This window comes from Gavia stellata, chromosome 4 (genome assembly GCF_030936135.1).
Source record: "Gavia stellata isolate bGavSte3 chromosome 4, bGavSte3.hap2, whole genome shotgun sequence".
Lineage (NCBI taxonomy): Eukaryota > Metazoa > Chordata > Aves > Gaviiformes > Gaviidae > Gavia > Gavia stellata.
Window position 1 is genome coordinate 48,944,377 of NC_082597.1, and position 19,033 is coordinate 48,963,409.

Below are 19,033 nucleotides of genomic sequence, written 5' to 3' on the forward strand. Positions count from 1 at the left end.
TATTTCAGATGTCTTGCTTGTTTGCCAAGTTTGTGCAAAAAAATCCACTATTTTGAATATTCTTTTGAATTATAATGAAAGTGTATACAGAGCCACCCTTTTTAATCTTAGACCTTCAAGTACCAGTAAAGGAAACAGAATAAGAGTTGTTACAGAAATTCTGTACTGGATCTTTAATTCTTACTATCTGACACAAAGTACATGGAATTTGGGTTGGGAAAACTATTACACTGACAAAATTTAAAAAAAAAAAATTAGTGAGAACATCAGCTATTTTGATACCTGGCATACAATGAAACTCATATACATGATGAAAATGTCCTCTGTCCTCCCTAGTATTTCATTTGTAGTATGAAGTAAAACAGGTTAAGTGTATTCTTACTCTTTCGTGCACATAAACTTTGCTAGAAAGTAAACTGTATTATAAATCTGAAGAGTTTTCAGTTCATGCTTGAGCTTGTGGAAAGAGAACATCAGGACAAAAATATTCTTAAATGAAATTAAGAGTTTTTTAGGCAATTTTTTATTTTTCTTTTTTTCTTTTCAATCCTTTTGCACGTTCTTGTATAAGCAGTGGATGATTTTTGAAATATAAATCACAGACTGGCCAACTTGGTCTTAAACCAAATACATGCCCTCAGAATGACAGGGTTCTGCTTCTGAACTCTGAATTTCTTTGATAACATCCCTGATAGGTCCTGTATCTTTATAGGGATATAAATTCAGAACTAATTTCTCTGACCTGCTTGATATGAGAGACCTCATTACAAAATGGTAATTGCTGAACACAGACTAAAACTAGATGCCAGTACAGTCAAGATTAACTGTGTTTCATCCACCTACCTTAACTGTATTACATCCTTATAATTACGAGCTTAGATGTGATTAAAGAACACTGTTTGGATCTCTTGGATATGCCAACACCAGTATAAACTTTAACAGCACTGAAGGATGGTATTTTTTCACAACAGTATTGTACTATACATTGTGAGACTATTCATTTCCTGACTTTTTACAGCTGCTGTCTACATTGGTGGTCTACAAGGGCACTCAGGATAAGGTGAGAAACAGAGGTTGCATAAATGATATGGTTTGCATCATGATAAAGATCATGGGATTGAGCTCCAGCAGCTTCCCTCAGTCCCTCTGCCATTGTGAAGATCTCATGACCAACATCAGGCAGATGTAGTACTCTGCAGTCCATCCAGAAAAGCTCTGGCATCATCTGCTACTAAGGTAAATGATATCAGTAACCTGAATTCCAACATACAGGGATAGGTCTAGGCAGTCCTGCTCAACAGGCAATCAAAAAAATGGTAATCCTGGAACATAAATCTCTTAACTGAATTTATTTGCCCCATTCAACAGCAGGTATCATTTTTTCAAAGTCACTGTGGGCTTCAGGTAACTCCTGGGATAGGTAGGCTCCAGATAACAGCTCTGTTATATCCCACTCCTTTGATGCCACAGACTGCTTACATTTGTAAAAGCACTGGATAAAACCAAATAGAAAGAGCGGAGGAGTAAAGTGGGAGCGGAGGGAATAATCACAGAAACATAGAATCATTTAGGTTGGAAAAGACCTTTAAGATCATCGAGTCCAACCGTAAACCTAACACTGCCAAGTCCACCACTAGACCATGACCCTAAGCGCCACGTCTACACGTTTCTTAAATACCTCCAGGGATGTTGACTCCACCACTTCCCTGGGCAGCCTGTTCCAATGCCTGACAACCCTTTCAGTGAAAGAAATTTTTCCTAATATCCAATCTAAACCTCCCCTGGTGCTACTCGAGGCCATTTCCTCTTGTCCTATCACTTGCTACTTGGGAGAAGAGACCAACACCCACCTGGCTACAACCCCCTTTCAGGTAGTTGTAGGGAGCAATAAGCTCTTCCCTCAGCCTCCTTTTCTCTAGACTAAACAACCCCAGTTCCCTCAGCCGCTCCTCACAGGCCTTGTTCTCTAGATCCTTCACCAGCTTCGTTGCTCTTCTTTGGAGATGCTCCAGCACCTCAGTGTCTTTCTTGTAGTGAACTGAACACAGTATTCACAGTGAATCTTTGGAAATTGTTCCAGATCTTCACTGTTTCAATGGTTAAAAGCCTTCTTGTACTGTCCAGTTTAAGTGTACTGATAGCAGTTTATATCAATGTGTTCTCATGGCAACACTGCTCCTTTGCTTATGTAGTTATATCTTTCCCGTTTGTTCTCTTGAAGCATTTATGGAGGTCAATCCTACTATTTGAGTCTTCGTTATGCCTAATTAAAAACCCCATCTGACTTCCAGTGCTCCATGACACAGAAGCAACACAAAAAACCCCAAAACTCATGGAAAATAAACCAAGCATTCCCTTGCTCTTACCTCCTCTCAGATTACAAGTTGTATTTATTACTCTCTATAGTACCTTAGTTTCCCAGGCTCTCCTCTCCAGCCAGTGTAAATAGAGGATTACCCTACCTCTTACTGAGCATTGTTGTGGCCATTACAATGGATGCAGTATCCAGCCAGATGGTTGCTTCTGAAGTGAAGAGGAGTAAGCAACTTAAAATCAATACTTTAAGTCATGCAACTTCTAAAAGGGATAGCTCGTCATTAGTCAGAGCATCTTCTCCCGTTGATAAATAACAGATGACATAAAAGGTCTTCCCAATTTACGCACACAAAAGCTGGCTTCTCTGGATATATTCCAGACAGCAGCACCTGCATCAACTTAAAAAGGCCTGGAAGAGGAAATCTCAGTGCACCAGAACTGAGAAGGTTTCACTTTGATCCCCCAAAACCTTAGTTGATAACTTTTCTAATTATGATGTAACATGTTTTTCTCTTGTAAAATATTGGTGAGAGAATGATTTTGTATTTTGAAGAGATTAAAAAAAACCCAAACCACCAGACATTTAGCCAAGCCTGTGGTCAAAGTTTTCAACACCAACTACAACGCTGATGGAAGAAGGTCATTCTGCTTTTCAGCTGCTTTAAATCTTGGATCTTTTGGGAAATACTTAAGGGACATTTTAGGCTTCCTTCCACCATCAGCAGTGACATCTAAATTTTTGAAAACAAGTAATAAAAGCTGTTACTCATTCTTTTGGAATTCAAAAGATATGTTTATAAGCACTATTCTAAACCTACATGATTACCTTGGAGCACATAACAGGGGTAAAAACTATTCTTTACACACTGCTCTACTGTAGGATGAAAGAGTGCCATTACACAACTCAGCTGCAGAAACGGGGCCAGGTCATGGTCTTCCATAGTGAAGTCTGAGTTTCTGCTCCTTCTCACTATTTTTCATTTCATCAAGAAATTTACTATATTAGACATAATGTCTATTTATGATGTGCCTGTGTACCGTCTATGATTTAGAAATGTGACTTTTCAGAATTAACGCAGTGTTTTACAAGCATCTTGCATACAAAATCCCATGCTAAGTCAACAGAAGACCTAGTATGTGCCATAAATGAAAATTCAGAGGAAAATTTAACATAATAGTGCCTAGTTTGTTAGAAACAGTTTGAGTTTTAAAACACATACATAACTAAGTTTTCATTTTCCTGTATCAGGAGATGCGGGAAAAACCCTGAGGACTTTGAGCATGTTGAACTTATTTGTCACAATAAAAATCCTATTGTTCTTTGTTCATTTACGTAGTGTTTCTTGATACAGTAGTTAGCTAACCAGAAGGTCTGTCGTGATATTACCCTGGGAAATGTGTAAATTTAAACCTTACCATTCAAAAACTTGGAGCATATGACTGCACATTTGTCAATGATCAAATGAAATTTCAACGAGCCACTCGGAAGCAACATTGCTAGTCTTACGTTCTTCCTAGACCTATTTAAAACTACTCATTTTCAAGATTTCAGCAGATCTTGATTTTGTACTACTTCTTATCACTGTACCTGACAAGTTGAGCTGTACGTAGTAGTAGGGCACCAAGAAATGTTTGTCAGAATCATGCAAGTTTATCTCAGGTGTTTCCAAATAACACACAGTAAAACAAAACCAGATTTAAATAGTTTTCTTACTGGAAAAAACCGCCAACTTTTTCCAGCTCCTGATTTCAACTCCGTTCTCTCATATTGATTTATGAAAGCTACCCAATAAATAATTTTACTTCCAAAAAATGCTCTAAGCTCTTAGACAGCATTTTATTTCCTATATAATTTGAATCGGATGCTTTCCTATACATACTCAAAACCCAAGTGAACAATTTAGCTTTAAGGTAATGATCTGTGAAAGAATAACACAATCTTACATTTACACGGTTATTAGAATATAAGGACATTAAGAACGAATCTATATTTTTTTTGTGAAAAGAGTATTTATCCGAAGTGATAGACTGATGGATGAGATTTCTCTCAAATGCCTTGAAGTTACAGCTTGTGGGACTGCAGACTAATCAGGTAACTGACACATCAAATTAGAAATTAGTCTTCAAAACATTTAAGTATGCTTGCAAGACAATGTAAGCACTGGGCAGGCAATAAGCTGTTTAGCTCAGCAAACTGCAATGACAAATACATCATGCCTTGTCTTAAAGCAATTAAGTTGGTATATTAGTAAGAACAAAACAACTATATTTTTTTTTAGTTTTTGATCTAAATTGAAAACATTTCCATATGTCAAAAATACCTAAGTGGTTATTATTCTGATTGCACATCTTTTTACCACAGAAAATGGACATAAATTTCTTTTTCATGATTTACTAAAATGCATCGTGTCATTGTTAATTTTAGAAGTTCTTTCTGAAATTATTTTCAAGAGAAGTTTGCTTTTTTTTTTTTTTTTTTAATAGAAAGCAAATTGCCAGAATGGCCATTTCAGGAATTTGAAGCAATGTATAAGGTTGTTCCAGGACAATGTAACTTGAAGATGGCAAAAATGGGATGGGATGGGACTGATGGAAATGCTTCCTATAACATAAAAAGCCAGTGACTGCATTACTGCATCAGAAACTCGAGTATATTTGTAATTTCTACGCACTCCTAAAAGGGGAAGACATGCTTTTAAGCGCCTTTTCCTGTTGATATTGAAGTAGTGGACAAGAGTATCTTTCAGGGATGATCCACGGAAACTCCACTGTCTTTCAATGGCTAGAGCTATGCAACATGTCAGCATTGCATAAAATTTTATGTGTTCTAACCATTCATACTAACGTGCTAAAAGATCTTTCAGTATAAATGTCTCCACTGTCATTACTTTCACATGTAATTGCAGTTCAGCTACAATATATTTCAAAAGGTTTTCCTTTTCTCAAAACTAAAGGCTGAATTGTTACAGATGGTAATTTTGGCAGATGGTTGTATATGAAACTGAGTTTATAATTAGGCCAAATCTGACTTATGCAATTAAGGCAATGAAGATTTGGAAAATAAGAAGTGTCAGATCAGTAGATGATCAGTCTGGTAGCCACAGAAAACTGAAGAAACCTGATCATTCAGACTTACAGACTACATTGCCTGTTTGAAAATTTCTTCTTAATTGCATGAATTAGAAGATAAGCAACCTTTCATGCTCAGAGTGTAAATTAAAGTAACTGTGGCTTTTTACCTACTTCAGTGTATAATCCTTTTTTCTTCAATCGAGGTTAATGAGACGGTCTGAAGCAATCTAACAGCTCCCTGCTGCTCAGAGAGGGCTCTCAGCATCTCCTTCTCCGCGGCTTCCCTCCCTCTGACATTCACCTGACCCCTCCACAAGTCAGTAAATTCAGGCAGAGACTAGCCAATTCAGCTCAGCGACAGAAAACTAATCCCTGAGGAATGAGTGGAGGAGGAGAAGAGATGTGCAAAGATGAGAAGACTAGGACTACCCCTTTTGGTGGAAGTGACCTCTTGGGCTCACGCTGACATTTATCAAGCTGTATTTCAAGCCGTATTATATCTAATGTCAAAAAGCTTTCCAGACTGGTAATTGTGTGTGAAGATAGCATTGCCTGGTTTAGCATCTTCTGACTTCCAATTGTGTTAAATATTTCTTTGTTCTTGTACCAAGAAAAGATCAGTCATGTCCAGTAATCATTCTCTCTACTACTTCTTGCATATTACTATGTAGTTTCTTGCCCTCAGCTTTCAGTCCCCCTTCATATGCACATTGTTTCCACACAATGCTCCTGCCTATTTTAGGACTGCTATTTCTGTTATATTCTTTTTTCTGATGGGGCAACCAGGACTTTTTTCAAGATGGCTGACTATCACCATCATAAAAGCATTTCAGTTTTTACATTTCTCTTTCTGCTCCTACTGCATCCCAATACGTTGGTTGATTTGTTCTACCACAGGTACCACACAGGGATTTTCAATCCATTTTTCCTGACCAAGTATTGCTACAAGAACATTAAAAAAGAGCTTGTAAGTAGTTTTTATAACTAATGAAAACTGCTGTTATTAATGTAGTTACAATTAGTTCAAAACATTCCTTCCAAAATACATTCCCCTTGCTCTTCAACACCACGAACTCCACTTGCCATCATGCCATCTGTTCTCCCATCTTCTCTAAACCTTTGCAAAGTTCCTCAGAATCTCTTTTAATTTCAATTAACCTGAGTAATTTATGTAGCTTGCACATGTTGTCATCAATCTGTGAACCCTCTTACCAGAGCAAACCATATGAGGTTGCAGACAATTAGAGAACATTACCTCTTAGGTTTTTGCCGTGTTACAAATTAATGACTTACTCCTACACTTTGCTTTCTGTCCCTAAATAATTTTTTCCTCAAACTGTTATGATAAGGGAGATACAATATGGGGCTACTTAGTTTTTTTCAGCTTAGAGCAAAGAGACACAGGATATATTCCAGCTAACTTCATTGTCACAGAATTGTGACCACAGAATTAATATGAATGTCATTCAAATGCTGCCACAATGTTTTTGCTTGAGTTATGCTAACTAGAGAGAACTGTAAATATCTAAACTTAAACCTGAAGCTCCACTTGTGGCTTTCCTTAAAAATTTCAGAAATTGTGGGGTAAACATAGTGAAAGAAGTTGAGTCAGTCTGTTTGCGGCTCGGTATGACTATGGATATGCAGATACAACTGGAAGAAAGATAATCTGAGGAAAAAAAACTCCCTAAGTCTGTACAATTTTGGAGAAATATAAATGCCTATTAAATATAGATGCTTATAAAATATAATTCTAAAGACACCAGTAATACAGTACTTTGAATTCAATAAAAAACTGATAAGAAATGTTAGGTATCCTCACAACATTTGCAACGATGCAACAGAATGCAACCCTTTGAAAAACAGCTATTTAACCTTAATTTTACTGATGATTTTTACAGGGGTTTACTTATAAAAAATGCAGTTGTAAATTGTGTGCAGCGTGTTTACTTCCTACAGAGCTTAACATTTGGTCAAAAGTATTCATGTGAATTAGAAAGAACCACAGTTGTCAGCAGTGAAACTATTCTTCTGATACATGTTCAACAGCATCCTGTTACAGATGTGTTGATAGAGAAACTCATGCAAATATTGACACAATATAATATGATTTCTTAGATAATTTATACACCTAGTTCTCACACGTTTCCTAGGATTGCTCTTCTTAAAGAAGACACATAAAGTTGCCCGGCCTATCATGAAATTTCTTTGGCTTCCGTAACTAATCTCACAGAAAATATATCCCATCATTGAGAAGATTAGTGCAAATCTCCCCAGAGTATATATTTTTCAATGTCTACAGTGTAAAATTCCAGTAAGGAGTTAGGTATTTTCATAAGTGATGTAGTTTCTTAGCAAGTTTACTTAAGTCATATTTGTCAACTTGTACAGGAAAAAAATTATTCTCAGTTTCGTTGGAATTGCGCCATTTGCTCTGAAATAAGTAATGGAGTGTGCATGTTAAGAAGGCAAATCTATTAGAGTGAATAAAGCCAAAAAGCACATCATAGTTTGACAATTAGCACTTTAAACAGGTACAAATTCAACAGTAACTGAAATAATGTTCTTGGACACAAAGCAAGAGGGACTTGTTTCAATAGAAATAAACCAGTAGACTAAAATCAGATTAACTTCACATATGTCTCAGACCATCTGTAAATCTCAACAACATTCTATTACAGCTGGAAATGACCAAAAGTACTGTAGACAATCTGACTATTACTGGCAAATGTCTAGTTGATCCCTAAAACCTGTGTGTGAGAAGAGATTTTTTAAAATGTGCTGAGGAGAAAGAAGAAAGACAGGAAATTCACTCCATTTGATTTAAAGAATGTTTTAGGCCAGAATTTTTTAAAGGCCAAATGAAACCACCAAATTAGATATTTCTAACATGGTTAGGTAACAAAGCTGAGAGATACAGGAGAAAGCAATAACAATTACTGTCAAAAGGATTTCCTTTGGTCTCAGTAAGTATCAGACTTCAAAAAGAAAACAAAAAAACCCGAGGATTTTCTTAATATATTAAGAAAATTACTGAAGTTACGGAGGAAAAGGTAATGTCACTTCTAGAAATGGCAGACCAATATTTCAGAGGGCTCTTCTGTATAACTGTATTAATAGCTTACAAGTGTCATCATATAAATAAACAACATATTCCACAGAACAGTGGATTCATTCTGATCCTGAGATATTTACTTTTTACAGACAAGATGAAATACAGTAAAAATAGGTTATTCAGAGGATTACTATTTGAAGTGGGCCTCAAAAAGATTGTGGGAAATAAAAATGGACACTGGACAGACTACTACAAAAATTGTAGAAAACATTCAACAGAGATGAAGCTTAGATTACGTGGAACAAAACAGGATGGTGACAGAGACATCGTCAGTATTTTGGATGCCAGAAGTGCTGAAGTTTTATTGTCAGAGGTGAGGATGCTGACTTAAACACAGCAGAGGCTGGGAAAGGTGCACAAAAAAATGAGGGTAGCACTGTTAGTTTTTTGTCTGAATAGGGAGAGGAGAGAGAAACTTGAAGGATGAACAATCATTTTAGATGTGGGCTTGAGATGTGATGATAGAAAAAAAAAATCCAGAAATTTTGGTCACAGACATGGGGGGAACAAAATTTTCCCGTATCTGAGGCAGAAGAAAATTGATGTGGGATTATGAACACGACCCTGCTTGGGAATGGAGTCTAATTTTAAAAAATAGCAAGATTTTCACTGGATTTAGTAGCCTGAAACAAGGGCTTTCACTGCCCAGCTTTACACTATTAAAGGAACAAATACTGAAGAAATTTATCAAAACAGTTTAGAACAGACTATGATTATGGCCAGAATTTTTAGAGGACATGGATTTAGAGAATGCATGGCAAATCTAGGGCACATTCTTTGCATGGATTATAATACAGAAGATCAAAGCAGCTTCAGTGACAGTATTTAAACTTACAGTTTATAAATAAGGTTCATATTTCCTTGAAAATAAAGAACGTAATACCCATTAGAACCATTTAAACTGGTGTCAAATACAGCACTGATAGTTTTTGCTATTAGAATAGAAATGCAATCCACACATTGCAGAACCACAGTAATTTGAAGAAGACAGCATACGAATATTGGAGATATATTTATTTTCCTCCTTTTTAAAATAACCACCAAAAAGCTCTGTTTATTCAGGAACATATTTTTTAATCCAAACGAAAGAGGGTGCCAAGCAGTGTTATACAAGCTTCCTAAATTCATTTGGCTGACTAATGTTCCTATTCGTGCATGCTTCAAAGCAGTAAAAGAAAAACAAATCTCAAGAAGAACTGACATTCAGATCTGTATCAGTTTAAAGACATAATGCATAATATTGTCTGCTTGCCATTTAATACAAAAGACAAGTTTTGTTGAGGTCACTTAATAATGAGCAAATGGAGGCTGGAACTTAGAGGGCTGGAACTTAGGACTTCTTACAATAAACCATTACCATGTTTAAATTTCCCTAAATTTAAGCACTTCTTTTCATTTAGTGAATTATTTTGCATACATGCAGCATATTATTAATTTAAATGTATCATGCCTGACTCCTTACTGCCTTACTTCAGTCCATTACTTCAGTTAGACCACAAAAGTCAGCACCTTGATATCCTACTCCCATTTTATACAATTATGACATCTCCATAAACAGAGAGGAATTTCTTGGATCAACATGAAATGGAGGAACAAACTTCCCTATACACTTTAAAACCTCCACATTTACAGGAACTGTCCAAAATCATACTTTAAAATAATGAATCTTGTACATCAGTGTATTACTCAGAGTTTTCAGAATGTGTTGTAGATATCGTTAAGTTCATTCTTTTTTCCAGGAGCGGCTCTTACAAAAAGAGTTGCTGTATGATTTGCAGAGCTCATTTTCTGTTCTAAATGGAAATAGATTGTCAGGACATGCATAACTTAGTTTTACAGTCTGACTTATATTGCCAGAATAACTTTTTTCCAAAAGTAATTAGAGGTCATGTGTTACTAAACAGACTGAAGAATCCATCCAGCAAGGATGTATCATACTGCAAACATAAATGGAAGACATACATTGGTCTGCTGCTACCAAGCAAGCACAAGGTAGCAAGGAAAATTTTATTTTTTCCTTATACTTTCAAATTAAAATAAAATGTATAGACCTATCACATATCATCATAAAAAGCCTTTAAAAAAAATAATTGAGCATTATTAAGTTCTTCCTCAAAAAATGAGGAATTAACTTTACCTGTCACTGAATTCTGAGTTTCACAATAAAGAACAAATATTAACAAAGAAAAAGTTGACAAGAAGGGTTTAAGATTATCCTGTACAGGACTCAGATAAACCTTTATTCTGTGGAGGTTCTGTTGTACTATCCTCTGCCTTATTTCTTTCATGACAAACCATGGTGTGAATTCATACACAGATTATGTCTCTACTGTAAAGGAAATTGTTGGCAGGTACGTCTGCACATGTGTTATTCTAGGCTGAAGCTAGACATTTCCAGGGCTCAGCTGTGCCCACATTACATACAGATTTTCAAATCTCTTGGGCAGAAGGCTTGCACACCACGCTTATGATGTTCATTGCACGCAAGTTTCTGTACAGACAGAGGTTGGCATCCAAATAAAGAATACTGGCTATGAACAGCTGGTTTTGCATGATGTGTGTTCCTCTGTATGTATGTGGACACTGGTTCAATGGGGTGAGATATTTGGATTTCTTCCCAACTTTCATTACTTGCAAGGGGAAAAAAAAAGTGTCGTTCACTTAGGAGGAAAGACACTGGAAGGCTATCGGTACAAGTGATCCTGCCTACATCAAGTGGAGAGATTCCAGCCAAAGCAAATGCAAATTGTAGGTGCTATCATACCACACAGACCGCATATACATAATGTATTCCTAAAGCTATATTTAGGGTGCTTCTAAAAACTTCTTAAGGTACTTCTAAAGAAGAGATGGTAGAGCAAACTGGATTACACTTACCCTTGGCCTTAACTGTCAGTGAACTGATGTCCCTGGAGCTGATGGCAGCAGAACAAACAAAAGGCAGAAGACCAGCTGAATAAAACACTGGATGAGGGTTTATTGTCACTGCGACAGTTAATGTGATTGCATTGAAGCCAGGTTCAGCCACGTAGGATGGCCATGCTTGGACAAACCAAGCTACCTGAACAGATAGGCCTGGCAGACCGATGTTTTCAGACTCTGATTTGCAGATGCCTAAATCTTTCTGAATGGAAGTTCAGAGGTTGGCATGATTTGCAATCTTTAAATTTGGACTTACGGCCTGAAATACAGTCCCTCAACATTCCTAGTTCATGTGTCAGCCACCATCAAGATTGAACAAATAAACCTAGCAGTTCAGTTATTTTGGTCTTAAAGCATGACTTAACTCAGGGGCGTTAAAATCTTAATCTGTGTAGACCCAGTTCAGATTTGGAGCAACACTGAAGTTACACTTCCGATTCAGAATCTGGACTTGATTTTTTTTTTTCTTTTCTTCCCTCTGGCACAATGCATAATTACTTAAACAAAGAAGAACAGCTTCAACAAGACAGACTGGATGGTTAGACCCTTCCTGGAGACCTAAATTCCCACCCAAGGAAAGATGTGAACCTGTGTCTCTCTCACTCCAGTGAGTATGCTCAGGTAAATTTGTTTAGATTAGCCTTTTTCTGTCTGGATCGAATCAAGGTTGTTCACAAACCCAGAGGTAATCTCTGGAGACCATACACCGATCCTCTTGTGACAGGCCAGCCTAAATCTGCAGGCTTTGCAGAACATCAGTCTGAACTGAAGTGTGCAACCCACCTCTGCCCCAGCCCCAAGGCTGCCAGCACACACCCCGCTCTGACTTCCCAGCTCTGCTGCCCAAAATCCGTGAGAAGCCAGTGAAGGTGGAGGAGTACCAAGATACCCAGCCTGCCTCCTAGAAACTCTTCACCGGAACATTAAGAAATACCATGTGAACGGCTGTTATAAACAGGTGCCAAACCACAGATGGGAGAAGAGGTAGCTCTTGAGGCCTGGGCTAAACATGTCCTTGAGCATCATTTCTGAACCTGATCTTCTCCATCCAGCAGGTTTTGCAGCAGAAATGAAGGAAGAAGAAAAATAACCAAATGCTGCAGTCCCTGCATGCTTACAAGTGCTCTTTAACAGCAGTGAAGGTTTGGGGCTATCAAGTATCTGAAAGGTGGGTCTACAGCAGACCTGCTTGAGAGCGCCTTCCAGGAGCCCTGACCACTGCCAACGAGCACTGCTGGCACTGCAGGGGGGAGCCTGCACTCAGCCCACCCAGTCTGCACCACCTGGTATCACTTCTAGCATTGGTTCAAGCGCTGATGGAACAGCTGGAGGCTCAGGACTTGCTTTGCAAAACTGTGTGCTCCAAAGCATGGCTCCAAAGCAGTGAGTACCACAAGGGCCTCCTTCAGGCGATACCTTGCAGTGACATCTTAGACCTGATGCTATTTTCACCTTGCACCTAAACTTGTCTGCTCCATACAGCAACGACAACACAAAAATATGCATAAAGCAGAAACTTCCTGATCAGATTTAAAATGGTTATCGCATCCATCTACCTTGTATAATTTAAACTGCTTAAACAGAAACAACAACCAATCATTCACCCAGTGGTTATTAGATAATAATAGGAAATTAGAGGATAATTTATTCCCTATGTTATTGTGATCCAAAGTATTCATTAATCTGAACTCCTAAACTGGTTTTTATTTAGACATACAGTAGAAATAATACCTTCATTAGTGTATCTACTTTCTTTGACCTCAGATATTATACATGCTACCAGCTTTAATCAAATAAAATACTTAACACCATTTTTTGTTTTATCTGTTTGTAACTGTAACATATTTCCAATTTTCATTCTCATACTAATAAATGTCTGATATTATTTACATTTGTCAATAACTAAAACCATCCAGCAAACAAATCTATATTTTACATGCTCCCTGCAGTCAGTTATTTCAGCATCGGTAATTTTTACGGATGTTGGTTTTGCAGGTTTACATATGACTCAGGACACAATGCAAACACGGGCAATCAACAAAAATAAAGAGGAGCACTACCCCTCTCCACTCACCTTACATTGGTCCATCTCCTTTTTCCACGAGTGCACGGGAAAAAAAACCCAAAAAACAAGCAGATTCGCAGTGTGTTTAAAAGGCTGACTAACCTCAGGTTTGGCATACCAAAGACCAGGGCGAGAACAAACGCTTTCGTTTTCATCTGTCAGCTCCCACACCACTCAAATGGAATTGCGTAGGGAGATTTTTCCTGCCTTGCTTCAAATAAATGGGTGTTGTGTTTACATACTGCATACTGAGCATTGCCCACCCGAAGCCAAGGGCTGCATCTTGCCAACTCTTAACTTTCGTACAATATGGTGATTACATGAGCCAGCATACCATTAAGTCACATAACAAAACTTGGAGAATGGCACTGTCAGCTTGCAGAACTGTACCTGAACGACTGACACGCAGTGCACAAAAGGAGAAACTGGATTTCAGTGTGACGGCAGAACTGGGTCAGAAGCAGACCGGGTTAGCAGCCTCAGTTTAGACTATGAAGCCAAGTGCCGCATAGTTCACGGAGATAAAAAACTTACAGGCGTATGATACAAGCAGGCAAAGGAAAAAAAAAAAATAATGAAAAGATCACTAAACATGCCTTACAAAATGCTCCCCCACCCTAGAGTCTTCCAGGTCATCTGCTGTTTATTCTCCATGTGACACTTTATTCCAGGATGTTCTTTCCAGCTGCAGTACTCGCAAACTGGCCTCCCCTAAGCAGAGTCAAAACCAGGGGAAAAGGGAAAAAGACCTTAGTCCATTACTCACTGTGAATAGCACAACATCTTTCTGGCTTCAGCAAGTTCTCTTTTTCTATCTGATGAGCAGCAGATCTATACCTACTGTGAGCGCCAAATGTCTCCCAGTGCTTCCAGTGTTCATTTTTTTGCAGAATGAGCAAGAAAGACTGGAGATCAGAGCTCGCGATTTCCCCTAAAATAATGACTCTGCAATCTCGCACCAAGGTATCAGATACCTGCTCTGCATTTCTGATTTAGCCTGCCAATATGACACCAGAGCAGGCAATTTGTGTACTAATTCTTTTTCCAGGTACCGTTCCATAACAATTTCTACAGAGGCTCCCACTTCAGGACAAAAACGTACTACAGATAGGACAACCTAAGAAGGTCATTTAACTACCAGCAATAATGTACACATTCAGAGATAAAAAGCCGAGCTCAGACCTAAGACCCTCCTAATACTGAGGTTTCTAAGAGGATGCGCATATAACCCACTGCTGAAGATCAAGTGCCTGAACCAAGTATCTGTGGTACCTTAACATCAGCAGCTTTCTGAGCTAGCCCCATGGGTGACCCCTCCTTGCAGCATATTTCTTAGTAACTTAATCCTATTTAGACTGTCTTCAAATCAAACAAAGAACAAGCAAATCAGAAATCTGCTACATGTTTTTGCAAGATCGTATCACACTAGCACCACTCATCCTGTTTTATTCAAAATGTAAAAGGCTGTCCAGACATCAGTGATATTTTATTTGTTGTAATATTAGCATGCAAAATGACATAAACTCACTTCTGATAATAGTTTTAATTACTAAGTATATAAGCCTGCAAATCCTCTCATACAAGTAATCCTTCAATAAGATTAATTCATCGAAATAGTCCCATTGAAAAAGGATTTGTGTGACTGGACCCTGAATGTTCAATCACATTTTTAAAGGCATTATTACTTTAAAATATCCAGGAGGTATTGGTACATTTAAAACAGTGGATTATACGTATATCAAACTGTATAGTTTCAGAAACAATCCTTCTAGGACTGACACTGTTGGGGAACATGATTCTGCAGTTCCTGTGGCTTCTCAGGTTAAGACTGATTTAAACAAACTGACCAACCTGCTCACTTCTAGTCTAGCGTTCAGCACAACTCTTCTCTTTCAGCACTTTCGTTGCACTGACGTATGACTCAGCTACTCCTTCAGCTGCGCTAGTTATATATTATCCCTGTGTAACATTACCTCAAACATCAAAATCCCTGACTTATTTTAAGCACTACCCAGGTATTACTAAGTGTTTTCAAGGCTCAGTGATGTAGTGGTTCTCACTTTCTGTACTATGTCTATTGCAGAATATTTTATTACAAGAAATGTTAACTTCTTTCCTGGCTTCCCAATCCTGTTCTCTTCACTATGCCAGACTACACAACGGCAAAAGTAGCCACAGGAGAGCATTAAGATTAAAATTAATGTGCCGAGTGCCCCAATGTGCTTAAGTCCTTCTTGTATCCACTTCACTTGCTCTCTCTTTGCACAAGGGTTGTAGTGGAAAGTCTTTCTTGAGGTATCTCCTGCTCTGATCCCCTTGGAATGATTAATGGCTTGGTATCACATTTGTTTGCTAATCCTTAAAATGAAGGAAACAATCCTTTGGGGAGCTAGGAGTCTGTCACTGTCTCCAAAAAGCAGGAAGCATAACTGCTTGAAGGCTGACAGATGCTTCATCACCACAACAAGAAGCTGTTCCACAGGCTACAGCTCGTGAGCCCCCGAGTCAAACCATATGGTCCTGAATGCCAAGACTGCCTGTCTTTCCCAGTTTATTGGGAGAGAGGGATTATTCCTGCTTTGCTCTGAATTTGCAAAAAGTACTTTGTTGGTTTTAGAAGTTTACAGTTCGTGTGACATAAAATGCTTGACCGCTTGCAATCATAAATCCTCGTTTGTTTGCTGAACAGTTTTTTCTTCTCCGAAGAAATATTCCTACATGTATGCCTCCATGGGCTAGGATGACATCTTGTGACTTTATTGCTATCCGCTCCAATATTAAATGAATGCATATAACTAAGCACACATAAATATGTCTCTAACATTTTAAGAGACCCTTCCCAACTAATAATCTATTCAGCATATTTGGCCAAGTTTGTATATAAGGTCTGAAACAACAGCTCTGAAGTGCAAGGCATCGTTAGTCATTTAAAGGGAATAACAGGAATGGATATATGCTGTTAGAATTCAAAACTGATCATTTAAGATAATACCTCACTGTACTTCAGCATCAGAAAAATTAAGTCTCCTTAAGCATGGGTACACTCTCCAGTGCTTTGGCCAGCTGAGATTTAAATATTTTAGAAAGAGAGTATTTCTAATTCCTGTCATCTCTTGAAAAACTACTTAACTGCCCAAAAGGCTTCAGTAAGGTCCTTCCCTTTTTTTTTAAAATCTATTTTATGTCTTTTCCAATGACTGTATGCTGAAGTGTCTACAGGCTCCTGATATGTGGGCGACCCAGCAATCGCCAGGAAGTAGGGGAAGGCAAAAAGTATCTTGCTTCTAACCAAGAAGTGGAGGGGAAGGCAAAAGCCTCCAGCGCAGGACCAGCAGTATGTGCGTCTATGCACTGTTCTCTCTCGGAGCTCAGTCTCGGCACTGAGCAGCCCCGGCTCTCGCTCAGGTCAGCCAGGATGGAGGGTGCCGGCACCTTGCGAAGTCAAGCCTTAAACTTCTTCGCTTTAGAGTTTCCCTGAGCTGCTTCTTGTTACGAGACGATTTTTCCACTCGTGTCTGTTCCCATCCTTCCTTTTTAAAAATGCACAGCACAGCGATTGCGATCTCTTGGAGAAATAAAGGCAGGGACCCCCACCGCGGCACAGAGCGGCTCTTCACGGCGGGGCGAGGGGCGGAATGCCGGGGGCTACCCGCAACACCGACCCGGCGCCGCACGCTGGAGCGGCTTGAACGGAGCCGCTGAGCACAGCAGCCCCGGCACTGCTGCCTCCGATTATTTCATGTTTTCGCACTCAGCCCGTCAGTGTAACACAGGCAACTGATTTATTAAGGCAATTTTTGCAAGTGCCTTCCGAGATCTCCCACGGCTCAGCCGCCGATCCGGCCGCCTGCTGCAACTTCTCCACGGGCTGCGGGCGCCGAGGACAAGACGGGGCGGTAATTTTTTTCTCCCCCCACCCCGCTCCCCAGATCGCTCATCAGCGGCAGCAGCTCCCACCCCCAGCGCCCCTCACCTCTCGGGTCGCCTGGGAGCCGCCGCCCCCCGCGGACACCCCCACGGACGCGGGTGCGCACTCCCCGCCCGGCGGCTGCCCCCACCCGCGCACCTCCCTCCGCTCCAGCAGCCCCCCGCTCCGCAGCGGACCTTCTCCGCCGGGGAGCCGCGGTCCAGCCCTGCCCGGCAGGTAGGTCCGGCAGCTCCCGGCCGCCCCGTCTCACTCACTTGTGCCTTCTTCATAAGGAACGGCAGCACTGCAGTCCAGCCCAGCCCGTCGTGTGCAAACTCCCTTTAGCGGAACTGTAGCTCCAGCATAATGCAGCAGCGGATAGTCCACGCATTGGGGTTGCCCACGGCGAGCCCCGCGCTGCCGCTGCCTGCCGCCGCCCTGCGCGCCCCGCTGCGCCCGCCTCCCCACGGCGAGAGCGCCCACGCTGACTGGAGCCACAGCCGGCGCCCGGCCAGCTCTTTTATATCTCCGATCTGCCTCCAGCAGCAGCGACGGCGGCAGCGGCAGCCCAGGCAAGACACGCCTTTCGCCGCCGTCCCGCCCTCTCTCCCTCCCTCCCTCCCTCCTGCAGGACCGGCAGCCCAGGCAGACAGCGCGAGGAGGGGGAAGCCCGAGTAAACTTAGGGGAAGTTGGAGGCAGAACAAGCCGATCCTGCCCCTTCCCAGCGCAGGAGGGAACCGCGCCCGCCGCGGGGTTGGCGGGGCCGAGGGCTGGCCGCCGCGGGAGAGCGGCAGGAGGGAATGCGGGGCGGGGGCGCTCGGTAGCGGCCCCCGGGGTTGGGAGGGTGGCTGAGGGCTTCTCCCGCCCGGTGCCCGGGGGCTTGGCGGCCACCGAGAGAGGCGACCCCAGCCTCCCGTGCCGGGGCGGGGCGGGGTCTCCGGCAGCCTCCGCGGTGGGCTCTGGCAACGTGCAGGGAAGGCTCCTGCCGCCGCCGCACCCGAGGTCAGTTGGGCTGCTGGCGGCGAGCCAAGCCCCTGGGTTGGGTCCCCCCACCCACGCCGGCGAGAAGCGGGGTCCCTCCCGCCCGGGCCCGCCGCCGGGGCGCCTCCTCGGCCCGCGGCGGGGAAGGCAGCGGGCTCGGAGGGCTGGCGGAGCTCCCAGCAGCGCCCGGTGTTTTCAGAGCAGCACCTAGCTGCGGCAGCTCCGGATTTGCCGTTTCCATTCCGGTGCTGCCTTTGCATAACCGGCGAATACAACTTAGGAACTGGAATAAGCATTTCAACTAGAGCTTGAAAACTCCTTTTACCAACAGAAAAGTTGTTGAGCAGTGCCTCCTAATGCTTGTGTGACGGTGATCCTGCAGGTCTTTTAACGCGCTTTTACAATTTGCATACCGTGTAAATAATGTGTTAGTGTGGGGTGTGGGAAACTGACGCCTGATTTTTACTGCATGAAGTCCTGCTGGCAAATCTGTCCCAGCAGTAGCGACAGAATTTGAGTCCTTTTCAGAGAAGACAGCTGTCAGGTTAACACAGTCTAAATCCTGAGCGTGCATTAAATGCAAAGAAGAGCGGTTTATAGGACTAGCATTTCCTGAGACAGCAATCTTTGGTGATGATTAAAAAGCATGTTAAC

At 41.1% G+C, this 19,033-nt stretch overlaps 1 protein-coding gene across 5 annotated transcripts in view; it reads right to left on the reverse strand.

The window, feature by feature from the left end:
- KITLG (KIT ligand) overlaps nucleotides 1-17,824 on the reverse strand; it is a 55,775-nt gene extending 37,951 nt beyond the window's left edge. For all 5 annotated transcript variants that reach the window (XM_059816153.1, XM_059816150.1, XM_059816151.1 and 2 more), the window contains exon 1: nucleotides 17,673-17,824. In XM_059816153.1, coding sequence (XP_059672136.1) covers nucleotides 17,673-17,687 — 15 coding nt within the window. In that variant the 5' untranslated portion in view covers nucleotides 17,688-17,824. The remainder of the gene's footprint in view (nucleotides 1-17,672) is intronic.
- Nucleotides 17,825-19,033: the final 1,209 nt, after the last annotated feature.